The sequence below is a fragment of the Passer montanus genome, unplaced genomic scaffold (assembly GCF_014805655.1).
Source record: "Passer montanus isolate IOZ18808 unplaced genomic scaffold, ASM1480565v1 scaffold1, whole genome shotgun sequence".
NCBI lineage: Eukaryota > Metazoa > Chordata > Aves > Passeriformes > Passeridae > Passer > Passer montanus.
Genome location: NW_024356504.1, coordinates 2,987,499 through 3,009,739, shown reverse-complemented (window position 1 = coordinate 3,009,739; position 22,241 = coordinate 2,987,499). Strand labels below are relative to the sequence as shown.

Below are 22,241 nucleotides of genomic sequence, written 5' to 3'. Positions count from 1 at the left end.
ACTGCTGATATTTCAAACCCCCACTCAGCAGCTCAATCCCTGATAAAGACAGTGTGAAAACTTACCCAGACAAGAACAGCATCTGCTAAGAGTGGAAGGTATGGGGATAGCAACTTACTGCTGATTATTTTATGTCCCACACAACAGATACAAAAATGATATCTGTCATGGTGAGTAGCTTATCTTTTAAATTTTGGTATAGATTTTGGCCTGTATTGTAATATTTGGCCGATAAAGTAATATTTACAGAGTTTGTGTTAGAGTAGGGCTTCATAAAGGAAGTTTAAGTTCAGTGATTGAATTGCAATTCTGCAGCAACAATGTGGCTACGATCCAGGCTGCAACATCTCCTGTCTTCGTTTATCTCTTGTCCTTCTTTCTGGTGCTTCTACAAACACACATTCCCATTCACTCTCAATTCACACTAATTTAAAGGTCTCTGCTTAGAAATCTCTTAATGAGGAGTTTAGTTAACTTTTGATTTTCCTATTTTCTCAGAGATGGAGTATGAGGAAGAATATTTGGAGGACTGAACTGTTATTTTTAATGCAGATCTTGAGCATCCAGATATATTTTCTCACAATGTTAGCAATAGGGTTTTGTTTTCAGAAAGACAGCAATGAAGTGGCAAGAGTTTAATGCTACCCCAGACAAAGGATGACTACAAGAGGATTTCTTTACCTCCCCACAAGTAAGAACTTGGTGTAAGTCTTAACAGTCTTTAGTTTTAGTGCAGTCTCTGGCTGTGGTATCTTTCACATCAACTGCAGAGGATTGGGAAGGAGAACAAGAAGTACAGGTTTCTGGGGAAACTTTCCTAAGTGCTTTTCAGCTAATTTACTGGAACAGAAGGATACTGTTCTACAGATCCACAAAAAGCCCATCTGCTGCTGTGTGCAAGATCTGGAATCTCCTGCTTTAAAGGAGAAGCTGCTCTTCCAAATACAAATTCTCAGTGTTGTATTTTGCCACTAGTGTGATGATAGCACAAGTTGCCCCTGTAACAGAGTTCAGGTATGTGATCCCCAACTGACAGAGGCAAATGAGTCAGAAAGGTTTACAATCAACTGGAAAAACTGAAGCCATTCAGAAAAGAGAGAAAAAGAAAGACCTGTCATATAGGACTTTGTATAACTGTAGGATTAATGAATTTCTGGATGAGTTTGCATTGGGATTGGGATGAAGAAACATTGGAACATTGAGGGGATTTTTCACTGGTGTAAGGATTATCTGCTAACAGAAAATTTGCCATAAAACTCCTTAAGATGAAGACTTGCAGTGGGATATTTCATAGATCTATCTATTCAATTACTTCAGAACAGAACACTCATTCTAAAGTTAGAAGCCTGCTTTTGTCCCTTCCCCGTGTCCCTGCTCCCAGACTAATAATGCTAATATGTCATGGCCATTATGGCTAATACATAACTTTGAAATGCTTATTGTTCAAGAATCTACTGTCTACTTGCCTCCATGAAGAACCTCAATGGGGAAATGAATCAGTACAATAGGACTCTACCTGCACACAGTGTTCCACAACAGGATGTGATCTCTTATGTGGTTTGCAGAGACGGCCAGTGAAAAAGCAGGCTTGGCAAAGGTCAAAATTGAGGCACTTTAAACAGCGATACCTGTGAGGGAAAACAAAAGGATTTCTTTACCTCCCCAGAGTAAGAACTTGGTGTAAGTAAGCTTGATTACTGGAAACCCAGATCCCTGGGCTCTGAAATTCAAATAAACATCTTTGTTAGAATAAATTACTTTCTTCAGCATTTTTTGAATTCAAGTTATTTTGCCCAAATGACTGAGGACTTTTCTCCAAACCCACCAGTGGTTTTGATTTTATTTATTTGCTGCATTGAAATGCAGTCCATGGAAGAAACTGTTGTTTTAGCACCATTTCCCATTTTTCAGAATGCAGTTACAACTTCATATGCTTCTTACACACCAGCTTACCTCTATTTGCTGCTTCCATGGAACTGTAATATTGACATAGGATACATAAACAAACAAACAAAAAAAAAACAACAATAAACTAAATCTGCAAGCTTACAATTAGTGAGAATATAGTAAGAGTAAAATGTTTTTCTGAGCATTCTGGTCAGATGGTAATGGATAGTGTTCTTTTTATACCACTATGCCATTTTATAACATTACTTAGACGACTAAAATGTTAAGATGGAAAATTTAACAAGCCAGTTAATAAAATTTGTTATAGGAAAAATAACCAAGAAATGAGATACACAGGTTTGACTTTATCTTTGGACTGCCAGTTTACCTTTGGCAAGTTTTCCTGTTTGTGCTAGTGAGTTAAAGAGAAGTAGGATGAAGGCTTGAACATTAGACTACAGTGGTTCTCTCTATCCCTCTTTCCTGGTTAAATTAGATTACATCCAAAGCTTGTTACTTAGTACATCAGTTACAGCCTGTAAGGTATGCAGATGGTGAGAACTAATTGTGTGGATTCTAAAGACCACTGACACACCTGATGCCTGTAATGGGGAAAACTTTGCAGACTCTGCATCTAGCTTGGTGAGAAACCATTTCCGTGGCTGATAATCTGTAACATGTAGGGAGCCACAGGAGAACAGCAGGCTCTGATCTCAGCCAAGACAGGAATTTTTCTTCAACAATAGCTGCATTCAGAACCTAGAAAAAATACATGTCTCAAGCTCATACATTCACTTAAAAAAAACCTGGTGGTTCACCTACAATCTCTAATAAAAGCTCTGATATTGGATTTTGCTGGTATAAATTTTCCATTCATGTAAAATGTTACTGGGTTCCAAAGGTTTTGGAATAAAAGCGAGAGTCCTCAGTAGTATCTTACTGAGCATCTTTTCTATGGATACAAATCCTCCCATACTGTGAGACTGATGATCAGGCCTGCTTCTTAAAAGCAGATACTTGGGGATGTTATATGGTGATACACTTGAAGGTTTAATCAATCAGCAACATTCAGAATAATTTCCCAGGACATCAGAATTTCACTCGCCCCATGGAAACAGTCATGAATTGCAATTTCCACACAAGACAGAGTGCAGCCTTCTCCCAAAATGGCTGGGATCTACATCAAGAAGAAAGGCTCAGAAACACCTCAATAAAAAACAGATGTTCCCATCATGCTCTGCTGCAATGGTGACAGCACACAGATGGTGAAGTATCTGTAGCAATGCCATTTTACACACTATTCTGAAGAAAGCCCGTTCATATTCATGCCATCAGTATGCAGTTTCACAGTTCAGGGTGTGTCAGAATGATTTATTTCCAACTCACTTGCTGTAATGGATAAACATACTATATTTCCACACCATACTACTGAAGGACACTGAGTTTAAATCCCAGAGGTCATTTTCAGATCCCATTTTCAGCACCAGGAAATAGTTGTATGCTAAGACAACTTCTGCAACTGCAAGCTATTCTAGTGAGTACAGACATCTGAAATTTGGAGTTGCTTAGTTGCTTTAGGAACAGTTGTATCCAGCTGTTTCCAGGACAGCTCAGGCAACATGAACTGAATGCACAGAGGCATTCATTAATGAAAGTGGTTATTTTGAAAAAAAGGACAGAATTTGATTCTTTGACCTACTTTGCATGACAGATCCCAGTGTCCACAGCATATTGTTAACTTCAGTCCCATAAAGTAATCAAATATAAAAAAAGGTATCAACTATGAGGAGTTTTCTTTTGCTAAGTTAGTACAATCCTACAAAATCTGTTGAGTAACAGCACTGCACTGACATCACCTGATTTAAGTCTGTTAGAAGGCTTCTCAGGGCACTACAGGTAATCAAGGTGTCCTTCAAATCAGGGACAGCATAAAACTGGAAGAAAGCTGAAAACAAGGAAAAAAACCCTGGAATCCTGGCAGAGCCTGAACTGTCTTCAAGCTATCTTCAAACTGCTATGGTAATTGCAGTCTAACAAATAAACCCCTCCAGAAAGTTTCACTATATTATGTACCTTAGAGGCTCTCAGTGACTGCTGTGACCATAGCTCTCCCTACAGTGAGGGAAAGAGAAGGAAAGCAAGGAAAAAAAGCAATGAACTCATTCTTACAAAACTAGGAAAAATATTTAAATATGTTTATACAAGAAGTGTTCTATTTAAATTGTGAATTGCTAATTTAAAACCATGGGGTTTCTGTTCTTTTCTGCTAGGCAAATAGAAGCTCTACTTAAATGTCTATAACCTCTTTTGAGGCTCTCAATTGCAAAGATGGCTACAGATATTGACTGGAAAGCATTATTCTGCATCAGCCTTTCTCTACAACTAAGCAGTCAACATAATTTACTTTTTCCATGGCCAAGCTTTTATTTTAAAATTTAAAAAAAAAATATAATGGAAAATTTTCTCAATGTTCAGTATTTCAGATAATGTATAAAATCATACATTTCAGATAGTGTATAAAATCCTACAAAAAATTATACATCAGATAGTGTATAAAATCATACATTTCCCACCTCTATATTTAGCCAATAAAGCATCTCCTGAAAGGGAAATTAGGGAAGCTGCAGCAGATCTAGTTTTGACATACCCTGTTCCAGATCTAGGAAAATTAATTAAGTTACACTATTCTCATTCACTGAGAATATAAACACTAAAACATCTAAAGGATGGAATATTACTATGTAGGAAGAAAACTTCAAAACAAGTATCCTTTAATATGTATAAATGTCACCAAAGTAACATTCCAGTGATATTTTATGTCTAGAACCCTTTGTCACTGAACATAACTGCAGAGTTAACTGTTCCAAGATACCATGCAATCATAAAACAAAAAGAAAACAGCTCCTTCAGAGACTTCACATTCCAAGTAAAATGTAATTTTACCTTTACAATGTATTTCCTAAAAAAATTCTGCCCTTTTTATTGTGGAAAGCCTTCCCAAATACAATACTGAATACAGGATACAATCTAAGTTTCTGCATATATCATCAGCCCACTCCACTGTGGCCCCAGATCTGCACTGAGCTTCTCTTGGGCTGATTACATTTAATTTCACTGAAACTCAATTTAATGAAAAGGATATATGCAGGATATTTAGTTTTGACTGTTAGATAATAAATAAGGTAGATTAATTTAGAACAAAATTTTGTGATATAGGCACCTAATGAAAGACACAATTATTTTGGAGAAGACAATGCAGACATTAATCAGAAACCACAAATCAGGAAGCCCCGGAAATCTATATTTAAGGTATTACTTTTGCAAAGATTCAAAATATCATTACATAAAATTGTCTTCAAGAGTCTTAAGATAAATCCACACTGTGTAAAGCTGCAATATAGACACTAAAATACAAACTGCATGGAAAATTTTTGTTTTTCCAAAAAATTTCAAAGAAAAAAAAAAGAAAAGAAAAAGAAAAATCCAAATATGGATTCATTTTTAGGAGTGTATCAAAATATCTCGGAAGTCAGAAGAGCTACTCTGTAAAGCTGTTCGGAGAAAAAGTCAGCATGGACTAGCAAAAGTCTGGATTTCCAGTTTTGGGAACATTTGAGCACCATGTTTCTGATGCAGTTTTGTGCCTTATATTCCTACAGCTGAGCAACTCCTAGTTTTTATACAAAGGAAAACCAATCAAAATGGGAGAGTTTCACACAGAAATGGTGTGAGAGTGGTAGAAACAGACTTAGTCTAGCGATACTTTAGGTGGGAGCTATATGATCTTTAAGGTCCTGAGTAAAAACACATTCTTTGACTCTATGGTAATTCACAATGGATCTACATTCCTTCTGCTTCTCACCTGTCATACATGGCAATCAGTAGGCCCAATGAGAATTCATCAGCTCTTGGATCTACCTGGCCTGGTTTTTCTAACCTTGCCTTTGGAACAGCTTCATCAGCATTCTAGAGATTTGCTGAGAGTTCAGAGAAATCTGCTCTTCCCTCTGGCTTTGTTCACTTGATAGGATGTGCTGAATCAGAGAAATGTCAATCAAATCCATTGTGGGAAAATTAAGGAAGAAATGAATGAGGATCCCTGCCTTTTCATGAATGGAAGCATGACTGTTTTTTACAGAAATGCCTAGCTAAGACAGGTCTGTAAAATGAAGCCTAAAACAGTGCACCACATAAAAAGAAAACCAGTGCCTTGGTACTTCCACTTGGCACAGAGCATCAGGCAGATAAACTATATCAGGACTGAGACCAGACTAAACGTATTCATAGAAAAGCATCCCCAAATGAAAGAAATATGTCCAAGGCCAACAAACTAGTCACCTTCTCTGTGTTACCCTGAAGACCTCACTTGCAATATTGTGCATTTTCAGCACAAATAAAGAATTCAAGATTTCCATGAAATTTAGCTCAATATGGAATTTACATCCAGTAATTTCAAAGTGAGCTAGGTGACCAGGACTTTGTTGCATAACTCTCTGCTTGCACTGAATTCTCCCTCACTTCAAAGACAAGAACGAATGAATACTAACTAGGCATTTTCTGGTCTATCATGTTCTATTTTGCTCGCATTAATTCTTATAGTCCAGTCAATGCATTTTCAATAAGAAATTATTATTTCAAATAAATCAGCTCCTAAGAAACACATTCGAATTTGACTTTTCATGAGCAAAATAATATACAGATAGATTAATAATTGTCAGTGATGTCTAAATAGCATTGCTGCAGATTGTAAAAATAATTTGATTGTCTCATCATTTTAGAATTTCACTAATGTATTTCCATTGACATTCAAAAGGGAAAAAAAATCAATTTGTATATGAAGTACTATATAGATCTTAAGTGTTCATAATCCATTCTGAAACCCCAAGGTGGAAAATGAGAAAGCAAAGTAGCATAATAACTCATGGTGACAGCAAAGCAAATTTTATACAGATTCTTGTCCCTGTAAAAGCATAGGATTCTCTTTGACTACTAACATTGGCAAAGACTTTGTACTGAGCATATTTTTAGGGCTGTTCTGTATGTGGAGCTTTCAACATCACTGAAGGCCTCCGTGAAAGAAAACAAACACACATTACAATAGAGTGGTTCATTCAAAACGAACTAAAAATCAAAACAACCAAATTTGGAGTTTCGAGTTGATCAACACTCTGAAGGAAAATTTTGGGGAAAAAAAAAGAAAACAAAGAGAAAACATTTTCTTTTTTGGAATAACTTTGTGGGATGAACAGTCTTCTTGTAAACAGTGACACAATCTCTTGTAAAATCAGAATTTAACATAGAGAACACATCTATTTCTTTGGGAATCAAGTTCATTCATATATCAGAACAAGGCCTATGAGGGTTATACACTGCACAAACTTTTAGCCAAGATCATAATGAAATAATATTTCTTCACACAAATAGCTTTTTTGATCAGATATTCTCTTCTTGAAGGAACAGTTTGTCAGTTTGCACAGCAGGGTTATTGTTTTGGATGCATATTGTTTCAAGCACCAAACAAATCTTCTGTCAAGATCAACATGTGGGTCTCTTGTAGAAGAAGACAAGCCCTTTACCAGAGCAAATTACTTTTGACATCTCTGTTTAGCAAACACACTCAATCTGCTTGACTAAATCCCATACCCTTATATGATTTCAGCTTATGTCTTTCACATCAATAAAGGATGTTTTTCTGAGTGGAAAGTAAGAGAGGCTGACCATGACCTATACCCAATACTTTATACATACTTAGAACTTCAAGACCAAAACCAAGGCTTGTTCACTAAATGTCAGAAGCTAGAAAGGGATTTACCAGTTATCCTTCTGTCCTCAGAGACTCTTTTCTCCCTGTACTTCAGAGAGAGATACACACAGTTGATTAAGGCTAAAGATAAGAAATAAATATATATAAATGAGTAGAAATAGCTCACAAATTACTTCACCTGTTCAGTCTGGAAAGGTGCCAATCTGCGTGTAATGGTTTCCAAGAAATACACCAGATTAATATTAATAGTCAGCAAATTATGGGTTCTTCTGCTTCCCAGATGCTGCCTAAGCTATAGAAAGATGCCAATAACTGCTATACCATCTGTTTAGTCCTACTCTTGTCATACTATGTTTTGTGATATTATTTGGAGATGCAGTGTAGCATGTCATACAATGTGAAAAATGAGTTTTGACTTCCACGCATCATCAGTTCTCTTTCGTCAACAACTGATCCAAAGCCCTTTTGAAAGGAACAGAACAACTCCCATAGTTTTCATTAGGCTATGGATTAAGTTCCAAATGCTTATTCTCAAATACAAATGCTAGAAATATACACACAATTCAACTCAAACACCTTCCCTGCACAAGATGATTTTGAAATTGAAGGGAATCTGTTTTAGTAGCCATCTGCTACTTAATTCTAGTCCACCCTTAGAAACAAAATGTAGCCTCAAAGTAGGGCATTCTGTGCCTGTCAAGCAGTTCCAGAATTAACTTGTGAGGACACATAAGTAAAATAGCAAATCATTTTAGAATTATTACTGATGAGAGGCTATTTAGGGACATTAAAATCTTTCATTTTTCACAGGAAAGGGACTTCCCCTCTGGACAGAAAACCAGCATGCAATCATTCTGCTGTGAGTCAAATTTCACCTCCAGTAACATAAATGCTCTTTGTTGAGAAGCTGACAAAGGAGTTCCTACACACACAGAAATGTGCTAATTCCTGACATCTTCAGCTGGTTACCTGCTATTCTGCATTTTGAGGTATTTGCTCTGTGGCAGATAAGGTGTCCACTGAGATTTTGCACTCAAAAAGGGAGTGTACAGCCATCTTTGGAATGCTTATTCCAAAATATGCAAAAAGACCTTAGCATGTATTATAAATTAGGGATCATGGCCCTGTGTGCCTGACCATTCCACAAGCCAATGTGATAGCAGCAAGGAAGGTGCCTGGACATCCAACAATACAGGCAGGACATCACAGCCGTGTAATTTGTGATTTATGTGCTACAGCACAGAGATTTTCAAGGTGGCATGATTTCATTAAAATTCAGTAATTTCTGTTCAAAAAGACATAGAAATGCCTTTTGAGAAAAGTTGGGGAAAAATATGAAAAATCCTTACCCTGCAAATCTGGATCCATTTGAAATTAACAGATGGCATTAGGCATTCTATAACACAACAAACCAAAGTGTAAAACCACATATTCTAGACAGAGACATATTGAACCATTCAAATTAAACCTTTTAATCTGAACAATTCACTGGATGCATTTCAGAAATTAAATTAAACAGAATTACATTAAACAAAATAGTTTTGGTGCCACGTGCAGAGAAATGCCAGCAAATTGCAAGTTCTGCGCTCAGCATAAAATAGGAGTAATTCAAGTAACTGCAAAATGGTAGCAGGGCAAAATCAATCCTCAAAACAGTTTTAAGTACAGGAAATGAGATCTTTCACTATTAAGAGCCCAGTATTTACATTCAGGATTACCATATGGTCCATAGTGTACAATTTCAGGTCACAGAGGGCATATCTGCACCAGACTCTTCCTAAGATTCACTGATTGCAATTACTCAAAAGTATTTTCTAAAATTTTCAAGCAAAACTAAAGTTTTAGGCTGAGCTGACATTATTTCTTATTGAGCTGATATGGAAGGGGAAAAGGAAGCTTAACCATGAACCTACTTACATTAACAACTGTGAAAGCAAAAGTAGTTATGTCACTGTAATAATGGAAACTGAATGTCTCCCCTCAGGATTTATTTCACTAATGCTCTAAACAACATTATATTTCCAATCACAGAAATAAAAATATGAATTAACTGTAGTAACTATCTTTCAGCTAACACTGCAGTTGCAAAACACTAGGTATAATAGATCTAAGAAGATTCCAAAGGCCATCTATATGGCTTATTGTGCAGAACAAAGGGCAAGTTTGCTAAAATAAATAAAAATTAAATAGTTGGAAATTATCTAAAACTTAATAAATTTGGTGTTAAATCTGAACTTAAACAAATGTTCACTTCTTACATTTTTTCAGTTAGAATCATTGATCATAAACATGACAGAATACTGGCCATTTATGAAGCATAAATATTCAATGATCTAAAATTATTGAGTCTACCATAAATATGCTCCTCACCATTTTAATTGGTGAAAGTTGCAACTTTTTGTTTCAGTCCCTAAATTTCAGTCATAACCTAAATTTAGATGCTTAAAATACTGAGATACAGATTTGCTTTAATAGTCTTTTTCATTCAAGACTACAATGCCAGTTTTTACTGTAGTCATTGTTTGAAAAAAAATACCACTATGTTTCTTTTCCACTATTCTATTTTCTTTCTTACTAAGGGTTCTGCAAAACTACAGCTCTGCCCAGCATTTACACAGGCACATAAGTTTGCCTACAGATATGTATTCATATGCAATATATACAAAAATATGATACAACTGTTCCTAAAATAGCTGCAGTAGTAGGAGCCTCTGCATAACTTGACAGAAAAGTTCATGTATGGAAATCAGTGAAATCAGAAGACACAGAGCAATGAATTGAACACAAGTGTTTGGTAAAAGCTACATGTAGCAATCTAGAAGGTAGACTTAGAAATACACAGCTTGCCTCCTTTATTTTCTCTGTACCAGAGGCACATTAAATAAAGAAAGTGGATGGGATAAATGTAAAAATATCCAGGTTAAACTCACTGGCATTAGAATTCATTGCAATTGGCTCACTCAAATAAGGACAGATCCACTGACTTCTTGAGTTATACAGCATGCATAATCTATGAGTGCTTGATACTTACTGTAAGATGACCAGATCTCTGTCCAGTACAACACAACAATGTTTAACATCTAAATTACCCATATGGAAAACCACCCTATAGTCTTGTACTAGGGTATTCATAGTCTCAAAGTCAACCACGTATTTCTGGCCATTATTGTACAACATCATATTTATGAACCCTCCTTCCAAAAAGTTACAGAAGACATTATTAATGTATGTACAGTCTACATTCACAAAACTCCGTGTCCAGTCCAGATCTTGACTGCAGTAGGAGTGCCTGGGTGAAACAAAGAGAATCTATTTCAGTGTTAGCACATGAACACAATGTGAAAGCAGAAGCAGTATCTGCTGCCCATGAAATTTGAAGTAACTTTGCCAATTGATACACTATTTCAGCCTGTGTGTTATATTTCAGTTATTTGTGTGCTTTAATAGTGAAAAAACACTTAAGAAAACAAACAAAAAAATTAAAAGTATGTACAAATGTTCAGAAAATACATTGTTACAGTTAACAGTCCTGGTCCCATTAACATGAATACTCTTATGTGCAGAGTAAGGATGGCCTTTTTCTTGACTATTAGTGGAATTATGAAAGAAAAGTAACATTTGATTACTTATAGCTTGTTTATTTGACATACAGGTTCTCAGAATATGTACTTTAGCAAATAAAATGCTTTTTGAAAGATGCTACATAATTAAATTAAAGTACAGAGAAAGACAAGCCCCACGAAGTAAGGCAGAAACCTCCCAGCAGATCAATCAACTTGATCACAGAGACTTTTCTTTTGAAATCAGACAACATATGATCAACATCTTAAATATGCATAAAAGAACCTACAATTACTTTTGTTTCCTGTGAAGGATGAAGACATTCTATGTTTTATTCAAAGGCCAAAATTATTGTCTCCTCTTAAATACAGTAGCTGCACTTACCTTCCTCTCATTACTTACTGAAGGTCCAGAAGTCAGATGGCAACACCAGAGAAGTCCAGTAGTTTTACAGCACTTAAAAGTTGACTTCAAGACACAGTTCTAAAGGTTTTGCTTTTAAATTAAAGCTGCTCACAACAAATGCCTAGCAAAGGCCCAGATCAAAGTATCAGGTAATTGTCTAAGCAGTCAAAACAGAGAACACTAATTAATTAGTAATAAATATCCTGAATTATTAAAGATAAAACTTCTTTGATCTTTGTTTCACAGCTTTTTTTTTTTATGGTTGGAGTGCAATATTTCTAAATTGAGAGGCCTTTACTAGGCATCTCCCAGTTGCTGAGAAACTGTTGCTATAGAGACTGCAAATGAGGTAGAAGCTGACACTAATGCAGAAAGCACAGTGAGCTGTAACAAAGAGTTGGGGCAGCTATACAAAGAAGAAAAATAGTAAGCCCTAGTGGTAATGTCCTAGAACTAGAATTGTTCAGACCAACCACAAAGATCTTCAGTACACCCAAATATTAGGGTTTATGAGGAGTCTATATATAACATTTGTAAGACACATACAACTTAAAGCCCTTTTCATAAATTTTTCAACAGTTACCATAACACCCAGGTAGAAGAAGTCATCAATACTGTGAATAACCTGCATAACATGGCTTAGAGAGTTGTGAAAAAATGTGTCCCAGAAATTCCTCATTACTGATAGAAAACCCAAACTTACTGATGACTAAGTCAATTGCTGTTTTACAGCTGTAACCAATTTTGAATATGTTACCATATTTTAGCTTTCCTATTATTTTTTTTTTCTTTCTTTTTCTCCTAAACAAAAGCTAGGGAAAAAAGCTTTTGTATTCACTTATGCTTCTATGAGGAAAGACCTGAATTTCCCTGCACAGCACTAAACAAATCCAGTTAGAATAATTTAGGATACACAAGACATCCCGAGCAGCTTTTTCTTTCTGCTCCCAGTCTCTGAGAAGAGAGGTTTTCAGCTAGTGACTCAGAAGTCAGATAAGTCTACTTATATATTGCAGGAAGAGTTATTTTCTCTCTCATTAACAGCTGTGCAGTGCTGGTGCTTGAACTGCAGGTTGTTTGAACTGTCTCCACTGGCAGAATAAAAGAATTCAAAGAGTAAGATTGCTAAAGCCTATTCATATAGAAAAAGCCCAAATGTAAATACACATTAGAAAATCTAACTTTTCTATCTTGGAAAAGGAATTATAGAAAAACAGGTAGTTTGTAGAGATGACTGGTAGCATTCCTCCCTGCTATTTTCTCCTGAGACATCTTCCTCTAGATGCTCCTCAGAAAACTCAGCCAGTCTTCTGTGCATACTGGAAACTAATTCCCTGGAGACTACTTCCCATGAAATGAATGGTTCCTAACCCTTCTCTTCAAGACTTTTTGCAACACCTACCTCTACAATTTCCATGTGAACTCTTCCATGAGGATACTTACAATAATATCTCAGTTCCTCTAAATGTTGCTTATCCCATATACACTTTGCATAGAACCCCAGATTCCTCCAGATCCCTTGTGATACCCCAGCTTTCTGAGCTCCTCTTTGTAAGACCAGCATGACATCCCTCCCACTCCTGTTCTAATCAGCCAGTAACTTCTCTTAGTTTCCTCATATAGGAAGTCTACCCCTATTCAGAGCTTGAACTTCCATTTGAACAGAAATAAGGAATTTATTGCAACTGTATGTAACTGATTCAAAGAACAGGAAGCTTTCTCTTTTGTTTCAAACATATGTGATAAAAAATTAGCAAGTACAGGAACATTTCATTAACACAATCTCCATAATTTAAGACACCAAAGATGCAAGTAAAAGTGGTTCTGCAACAATTCTGTTTAAACAAGAATTTAATTATGTTTGACTTAAAACACATGAGTATTCTCTTGAAACTCATTAAATAAATAAGGATAACACGGAAACAAAGATGAACTTGCCACTAAGGAAATGTATAAACATATTTTTCTTTTAAAAATCAATTTTGCCTAAAATCATACTTTATTACAAAAGTACTGTGTTTCAGTACCTCTGAAAAAAATATTTGGAATTACAAAACTTCTACTCTGTGACAGAGAGTTCTGCTCAATATTTCCATATGAACATTTAAGGCATTAAACTGTTTTTGCAATAGTTTCTTGGTCTGAAGAAGTAAGTGGTTGGATGCAAATGAAATCTTAAACTCAATAAAATCAGTAGGAATTTTACTTTGGCCTACAGGTTAAAAATGTTACATTCACTGGTTTTGAAATACTTTTTCACCTAGAGATTTCTTATGCTCATTTTAAATGAGGAAAATACAGCAAAAGCTACAGCAATGCTTAGACTTTCTTTCTAGTTTGCTCTTTTGGGCAATGGAAACCTTATTTAATATGGGACTTTCCAGCATTTTCTCCTCCAGACAACTCTAGCTAAAGTGATCCAGTAGGCAAGATTTCCATTTCTGTGATTAAAAAAAAAAGCAAAACATGAGCTATTTTTGCTAGCCTCCTAAAGTACTTCCACATGCAAGGAGATAAAGCAGGGCACTTTGGGAATACTTGAACACCTGATAGTGACATCACAAGAGAAGGCCACAACTGAGCACATGGCTGCTAGCAGTGGGAAGACCTCTGCTTAGCATTTAACGCTGACACAGGAGGAATGGGACAGCTCTACAGAGCAGCAGTGCCATACAGGTAGAGAGCAGACAGGGAAGGATGCTCTTATCTAACTGGGAATTCCCTGTCTGGGTTAAACAAGGTCATGGTTAGCCAAATAATTAAATTCTGCATTCATCAAGAATATCTTACTGTGTCTTTAGTCCTTTCCCAAAAAAACAAGTATGGATAACAAAAGGCTTTGTGCTCAGTAGAAGGTCTGGGTATCCAACTCAAAATATTTTCCCCATTCTTCAGCCCATCCTTAATGGTGAAGAACAGCTCATAGTAAATAACAGGCTAATATAAAAGTACTGGAAAGAATCTGAAGGAAGGGAGAAAGAAAAGAAATTAGGGAAACGGTCTGTAGGAATGAAAACTAGAAAGAAATTGTGAGAACACTGGAAAAGTGCAAGAATTTCACAACCTGAAAATAGAGAAAAAGTGAAAAAAAAACCTCAAACTAAAACATGCTTTAGAGTTCATTTGTTCTTATTTTGATGAATGAGGACAGAGAACTTGAAAAGCAAAATAATAGGAAAAGCAGCAAAGAAACACTTGGGAGAAGATGTGGAGTTTTTATTCTGCTTCATATGGATGCATTTCATTTATTTCCTTTAGTGCAACGAGCTTTTCCTAAATGGAAGAAAAAGTGTATTTTAATACCACCCATTCTTTTAATCTACTCTAATTTCCAGCACAAACTTAAAATATGTTAAAACAAAATAATTCTTACACATTACTACTATGACTGAAGATCACAGAACCTGATTAAAGCTGTAATGTAGAGTTTGGGACCTGTCTTTTAAAATATTTCTATAGTACAAATAAATTTTTTTGTCTCACTAGTGACAAGAAGTTTATGATGAAAATAGTGCTCAATGATCTTGTATTTTCTGAAAAATCCCTAATTCTAGTAAGGTCTGGCCTTCATTCATGCAAAGTTACAGCCATAAAAATGCAAAAAATATGTCTTCTAGCATATAAAAACTCTGAATAAGAAAAATCAACATAGAATGTAGAAACATTGAATGAAAGGCAGTATTTCTGTTCTGCACAAAGCCTGCAGAACTTTGGAGTGCAAATTCTACATGTACATAGGTGAACTTGTTTTATCATCTCCTTTTGGGCAGAACAGTTGTCTGTTCATTTCAATACACAAATACTACCTTACACTTATAAGTACCCAGTCTTTACCATGCATAAGTGCATGTGTGCAGTTTGTACATCTAACACTGAAAGGTCTGTGCTCAAAGTTGTATCACAACGTGCCCATAGGTGGCAGAACGGGCATACACTGAGAGACTCAAGTAACCCTCACCTGAACCAGCTCGTGGGATAAGCGTCCTAGAGCTTTTCGGGTCGTTTCATTAATTTCTAATTCTGTCATGACTTCCCAATTACCATTCTGGAGCCTCACTGGCATAGAGAAGATAATTCCTTCAGGAATGCAAAACTGACCTAAAGAAGAGGGGGAAAAAAGGACAAAACATGTTATTTCTGATTACATCCTCACCAATGTCAACATTAAGTCCTACAGACTTGCAAAAGTCTACAACTGTAAGATCTCATTATAAATGGACACTGCCTTTTTCAATGTACAGTTCAAAAAAGAATGTCTCTTTTACTGTAACTTTGTACTTTAGTTAGATGTGCATGAATCATAGCATCAGATGGGTTTGGGCTGCAAGGGACCTTTAAAGGTCTCCAGTTCAACCCTCCTGCCATGGGCAGGGACATCTTCAAATCCATCTGATCCACTTCCAACTTGACCTTGAATGTTTCCAGGACTGAGGTGTCTCCCACCCCTCTGGGCAGCCTGTTCCAGTGTCTTACCATATACATTGTAAAAAACTTAATTGAATCTGATATAAATTGACCTTCCTTCACTTTTAATCCACTGCCCCTTGTCCTATTGCAATGGGTCCTGCTAAAACATTTGTCCCCATCTTCCTTATAAGAACTTTTAAGCACTGGAAAGTGCTACAAGGTCTCTCCAGTGCCTTTTCTTCTCCAGGATGAACAACCTCAACTCTCTCTGCCTGTTTTCATAAGAAAGGCATTCATCCCTGTGATCATTTTGTGTGGCTCTCCTCAGGACCATCTCCAACAGGTGTCTTTCCTGTGTTGTAATACCACAGTTGTGTGTGTATTGATTGTACATCTTAAAAATAGGGGGAAAATGATTGATTTCATAAGGGTTAAATGGTTGCTGTGAAATATTCCACCTATTGGTTTACATGACTACACAAGAAGAACCCACTTTCATAGCCTAGGCTCTAAGAACTATAAAGAGTTATTGTACAAAACACGTACATCAGAAAAGCATTTAAACTAAAAGACTAAGAGATCATCTGCAAAAAGACAACATTAACCTAAGAGATGCCTGTAAAAAGTGAGCATTATCACAAGCTCTGTTAGATTTGGAAGTCCTTATGATGAAACAAACTCTTAGCCTCACATGATTTGTTTTACCACATTTTATTAAATGAAAAATATTGATTTAAAAATAACATTATAGATGGGGAAAGCTATTATATGCAGGGCAAAGCTACAAGAGAACATGTGAAGCAAAACTAGCTTTACCTTCACTGAGTATTCCCACAGAAATGATCTCCTCAGAAGGAGAGGCATGGTACCAGTACCGCAGTACCGTGGCTATTGCATGGGCAGGTAACATCCCTGTGCAATGGGACACCCGGGAGCTCAGCGTGCTCTGTGCACACAGCACTTCTGAATGCAGCCATTCGCTACCAACAAAACATGCAGAAAAAAGGCATGAAAAACTAAGATGACTGCAGGAAGAGTAGTTTCCTAGAGAAAAAGAAAACTAAACCTGAGGAAAGAAAATAGTCAAAACTTACTCAAACATCAGTGTTGAAAGCAAGGCATTTTTACAGACAGAAAAAAAAGGTCTAAAAAATGTAGCTTAAAAAGTAGCAAGTCCTATGAAAGACCATTTACTCAAGTCATAACCTCTATTATTATTGTAATTTATAAATTATGTGCAATTTCATATTTTATAAATAATTTATATATTACTGTTTTCAGTAAGAACCCAGCCATGAACCAGACTGCCTGTGCGGGGTTCAGTACAAGCCTAGAACATAGAAATGTCTGCTCTCCAGTAAATGCTAAGTCTAGACCAGACTGGGAGCTCCAGGTAGGCAGGCCTGGCTGTATCTAACATCTGCTGCCCTCTCACTGCACCCACCCTTTCTCTGCTACTGTTCTTTCCACAGGAAGCTATCTAGCTGCTCCTTTTCACATATATTACCAAATTCTCTGTTTTGGGAAACTGACAACATTAGTATGCTCAGGCCTATTCCATGTAATTCAGGTTCAGAAATCTGTTTAATACTATTTCAAAGTTCCTTCATGCAAACTAGACATCTAAATCACTACCTGGACTTCCATCACTTCTTATAAACTGCTCATGATATAAGAGAAACCCATTTAAAATGTAGGGAAAATATACTTATAAACAGAGTTGGCAGGAGAGTGCAACACACAGCACTAGGATCTACCCAACTTCTTTTGCAAATGGAGTAACTCGGTTTGTGTTTTCCTTTATGTACAGTGCCAATCAGTAAAGAAAAATTCTTGAAAACAAAAACATTTATCAATGCTTTATTAGATAATCCAGATAACCATGGATTAAAATTATTTTTAATTTTGTAATCTATAAATATATAAACTATTTTATTAACTTTTATAAAGTTATTTAATTCTACTTGAAAGAAATAAATCTGTACTGTACCTATCATAAATCATATTCAACAAAGGACGTTGAAAATTAGGAGGGCCCCGAATAGCACAGTCATATCCATAAAGTTTTGCATGTGACAAATCAATGTAGTTAGACCCAGTAATATTGCCCCAAACAATCACATCTCTAACTCCTGTAACAAAGGAAAGTGAAAAGACAAATACTTTTAGAAAAATGGGCTTCATAAATCCTTTTCAAAATTAATTATTTAAATCTGTGCCCTGCCTTGCTAGCAGAAATTATTTGATCTGAAAAATGCAACCAAGTTCTCCCTAACATGTGAGACCTCATCACAAGCTGAAAAAGAAGCTTTAATTTATATCATGTTACTGTAAATAATAGACAAAATCTAGTAAATATTCAACTCTTAAAATAGTAACAAATCATATTGCAAACATACAGCTATGTTCCTTTTAAAATCCTCTAAAAACAAATATATAAACAGTAAAAAAAAAATTTAAAAAACCTACCTGCTTTGGTGCAAAAGGATTTTCTCAAATAACCTGCTGATAGACTATTCAGTTTATCAACTTGCTTTTCTATTTTATTAGGCTCCAAAATATCTAGACTTGTCATCAATGACCAGTTCTAGCTATGCAACACTTACAGAATCCTGATGCTGAGCAGATTGTCAGAACACCCCTTTGCTATGCAGTGCAGAACTGTACAAATATAATGAAGCTATAACAATTGACCTCAAAATGGAAGTTAATTAACCTCAAAATAAGACTACAACACAGTTCTACTTTACTCTCATTATCTGCACAGCAGTATGTTGTCATGTTTATTCACAGCTGCAAAACAACAATGCACTACAGAGTGCAAATGCAGTCTTGAAGTCCTACTTCCCAATCTGCAAAACAATTGTCTTCCTTAGAATATCTCCAGTATGAAATACACACCAGAGTGGCAGGGCTGCATCTCAGAGCAAGCAAAGACTCTGGCATTCTGTACAGCCAAGAAATTCAGAGCGTGCACCGCTGTGCATTTCTGCATGCACATCAACTGTGTTCTGGAATTAAATATACACTCTCGAAGGTGTGCTGAAATCCCCAAAGGCTACAGAAACATTCACCTGCTGCATTCATATTCAGCTTCCTGGCCAGCATGGCTTTAGCTGCACTTTCCCAGGATGTTGAAATGGCAATGATATTTTCAGGCCTAATGGATGGGCCATATGTCCTTAACATTGTTGCCTTAAGGTTTACAAAGGTTTTTCCTGATGAAATGACTTTGACTTCACTCTTGGCATTCTTCTCAATCAAGGGAGCATACACTTGGCAGATCTCACTCACTTCTCTGATGTAGCTCTCAATGGATTGGATTTCAAGGTTTAGGAGGACATCATCAAGAACAATGATAATATCAGCATCAATAAAAGCCTCATCTATTTTTGTGTGCTCTGAAATACTGCGGAGAAGTGGGAATGCCATGTCTTCAGCTTCCATTACAATACTGCGAAGAATTTCTTTAAACTGCTCATTGTCAAGCAAATGGATACTGATTTCTGTGGTCATCCCAAACACTTCTCCATTTGCCAACAGTGGGATCAGATGATAACAGATTGGAACTGATGCACTGGTAAGAAAGGATGTAGAAAAAGGTACAGTTAACAATGAACCACTGCTTGTTTGGAAGTATTACTCTAAACAAAAAGGTATTTATTTTGTACTTGATTACATTAAAAGTACCATTAGCTTGTATCCTTTACTGCTCTTTTTGTCATTTTAACAGGTTAAGAATTAAAAGAGTTGGGTCCTCCTTTCATTTCCAAAGCCTTTCATTTGAAGGCTCCTCCATCCTGCGTATTTCAGTCAATGCCACCACTTAAAATTTATGTCTTTATAGAACCACAATTTTTTAAGGTGCTCTATTAGGACTACTAGAAACACAGGAATTTCTATACATAAAGATCTACTCTTTACCTACTCTAATATTTCCAACAACATCTAATGCAAGGTAGTTGCACTATAAAATTTTTAGCTTATTTTGTAAATACTCGCTTTCCCTAAACTGATCTGAAGTCTAAATGATGCCTGTTCATACCCTCCATTTGAACTGGTGTAAAATGTAACAAAACCATAAATTATTTCTAAGTTATATACTAATTACTAAGTTAAATACTAATAGTGAGGGTGCAGAACCAAGTCAAATCATGAAATTATAGGGATTTGTGATTAACTTCAGATGGTTACACCTCTTATATGTGATAGGAAAGAGTGCATTCTTCTGAACAGAGTAAAAGTTCACAGATACTCTCTTCACTCTCACCTGGTAATCCAGATCTGCATAGGATTGATAAGACTTTTAATCTCTTCATCCTCTTTTACAATTTCAAGATATGCCTGCAGGTTCTCCTCAGCAATGTCTAACATTTCCTCACTCAGCATCATGGAAGTGATGCCGTAATATTGCTAAGAACAAAAAGGATGATCTCTAAGCAAATGGCAGTCCAAACCCACCAAGGTAACATTAACAATGGCTTTATTTTACGTTTGAAGGAGAAAAAAAGAACAACAATGTTGTAAAACATGGGCTTAACAGTATTAAAGGCAGCTTATTACCTGAGCATATTCCAGAAAATCATTAAGTCCTCCCAGAAGCTGACCCTTCCCTCCACGGTCCAGCAGTTCTCTCCAAATGATAGGAGACTGGCTGTGTTGCCATCCATTTGTTTCACAAATGTCATGAAGCCACTGCTGATGACATCCCCACCAGATGTTTTAATACATTATATTTGATAACATTTAAACATTACAACTACAAGCATTCTTACTATTTCCTCTCAATATATAATTACAAGGTGCTTCAGAATTTAATTACCAGTGGGTACAAAATGCAGGAATAACAAAAGGAATGGTGATACACTGGGATAGCTCACCTCAAAGTCTTGATTTCACTTAGTTGTCTTAGTGGTACAGAAGACAGCAATGTTGTGGAGCAGCGAGTAATCTGAGGATTCTCACTCAGCCACAGAAGGTAAGTAAGGTGAAGAGGTTAATTGCTTTTCACTTAACTGTTCAAGTTACTTGGTGGATGTGTAAAGCAAAATACACAAGGTAATAAATACCACAGAACTGTCTATCTCATGGAGTAAGACTGCAGTTTTTTTCAGAGCCTTATAGGCAGCATGTCTACAGCATAAGGCACATCCATACTGTAAACAAATATGTGATATTTAACTTCATACTTCCACTGCAATTCAAAGCCCTTGAATGCCACAAAGGCTCTTGACAAGTAAGAACTCTGAAGGTATATGTAATCACAGTGAGCAAAAGATTTACAGGCTGAACAGTCATTTATACTTTAAAAAATACCCCAGAAAACCAAGCAAAGAAGCAAAAACTTTTTATTGACGTAATACAGCTTGAGGCTGGTCCACACTTTGTGCTCATCTTCTGTGGTAAAACTCAGAGATGTCAGTTGCTCAAAACATTGTAACCTTTCCTCCGGCTGGCTCTCACAGCCAGAGCTGCTTCTGCAGCATCTCTATCTACACAGCAAACCACTAACAGAAGAAGAAACATACTGCAGATAAGCACATTTCTTGGTTTGTAGAACACTGGAGCACCTACCAGCGACTTGATTTACAATCTCTTACCTCCCACTTGTCAGGGTGCTGAGTAATCTTGTGAACCCTGAAGCTGGGCAAGTTAGTCTGGAGATAGTCAGCCAGGAGTTCAGCTTTGGCATAGTAAGGGCAGTTTGCCTTACCTGTGAACATAGCAACAGCAGCACAATGGCAAGATTTTGTCATTCACTGACAAGGGCTTAAAAGACCAAACATTGTTTAACGTGAGCCAGCTAAGGAAAAGTAATTCTGCAGGTGAAAAAGACCCCCGAGCCAGCGCCCAAGGGGCCGAGGAGGCCACTCCTGTGGGGCAGCAGCAGAGATGCCGACGCCTCACTGCCGGGGTGAGGGGGAACGCTGACCCGGGACCGCCGAGGCTCCCGGAGAGCCGCAAAGACGGGCACGGGGCTGAGCCCGCAGACTGGGGCGACTGCTGCGAGCACGGCGAGCTGCACCCCCCCGGCTCCCGGCTCCCGGTACAAGGTGGCGGTGCCGCTGCCGCCCGGCCCGGCTCCCGGCTCCCGGTACAAGGTGGCGGTGCCGCTGCCGCCCGGCCCGGCTCCCGGCTCGCGCCTCACCCGCCACCACGAACTTGGCCATGCGCGCGCCGCCCTCCAACGGCCGCTTCGGCGTTGCTCAGCAACGCG

General features: G+C 37.1%; 2 protein-coding genes across 4 annotated transcripts in view; both read right to left on the bottom strand.

The window, feature by feature from the left end:
• The window catches only part of DYTN (dystrotelin), a 17,967-nt gene extending 8,586 nt beyond the window's left edge, over positions 1-9,381 (bottom strand). The window contains 9 exon segments of the mRNA XM_039698450.1: positions 1,517-1,628; positions 2,483-2,646; positions 2,993-3,064; positions 3,744-3,832; positions 4,461-4,546; positions 5,750-5,828; positions 5,831-5,952; positions 6,884-6,954; positions 9,370-9,381. Of these exon segments, the coding sequence (XP_039554384.1) occupies positions 1,517-1,628; positions 2,483-2,646; positions 2,993-3,064; positions 3,744-3,832; positions 4,461-4,546; positions 5,750-5,828; positions 5,831-5,952; positions 6,884-6,954; positions 9,370-9,381 (807 nt within the window).
• Positions 8,926-22,214, bottom strand: MDH1B (malate dehydrogenase 1B). Of its 3 annotated transcripts, XM_039702822.1 has the most exons (9): positions 22,173-22,214; positions 21,625-21,737; positions 20,588-20,722; positions 20,295-20,437; positions 19,099-19,601; positions 18,015-18,156; positions 16,841-17,004; positions 15,576-15,715; positions 8,926-14,890 (listed from the first exon to the last, which is right to left on the bottom strand). In XM_039702822.1, the coding sequence occupies exons 1-9, from the start codon at positions 22,192-22,194 to the stop codon at positions 14,834-14,836; spliced, it is 1,419 nt and encodes a 472-aa protein (XP_039558756.1). In that variant the 5' UTR covers positions 22,195-22,214; the 3' UTR covers positions 8,926-14,833. The 3 variants fall into 3 exon arrangements, with proteins under 3 accessions (XP_039558756.1, XP_039558763.1, XP_039558747.1); XM_039702829.1 differs by lacking the exon at positions 20,295-20,437 and having other exon boundaries at positions 22,173-22,190; XM_039702813.1 differs by having other exon boundaries at positions 21,625-22,186.
• Positions 22,215-22,241: the final 27 nt, after the last annotated feature.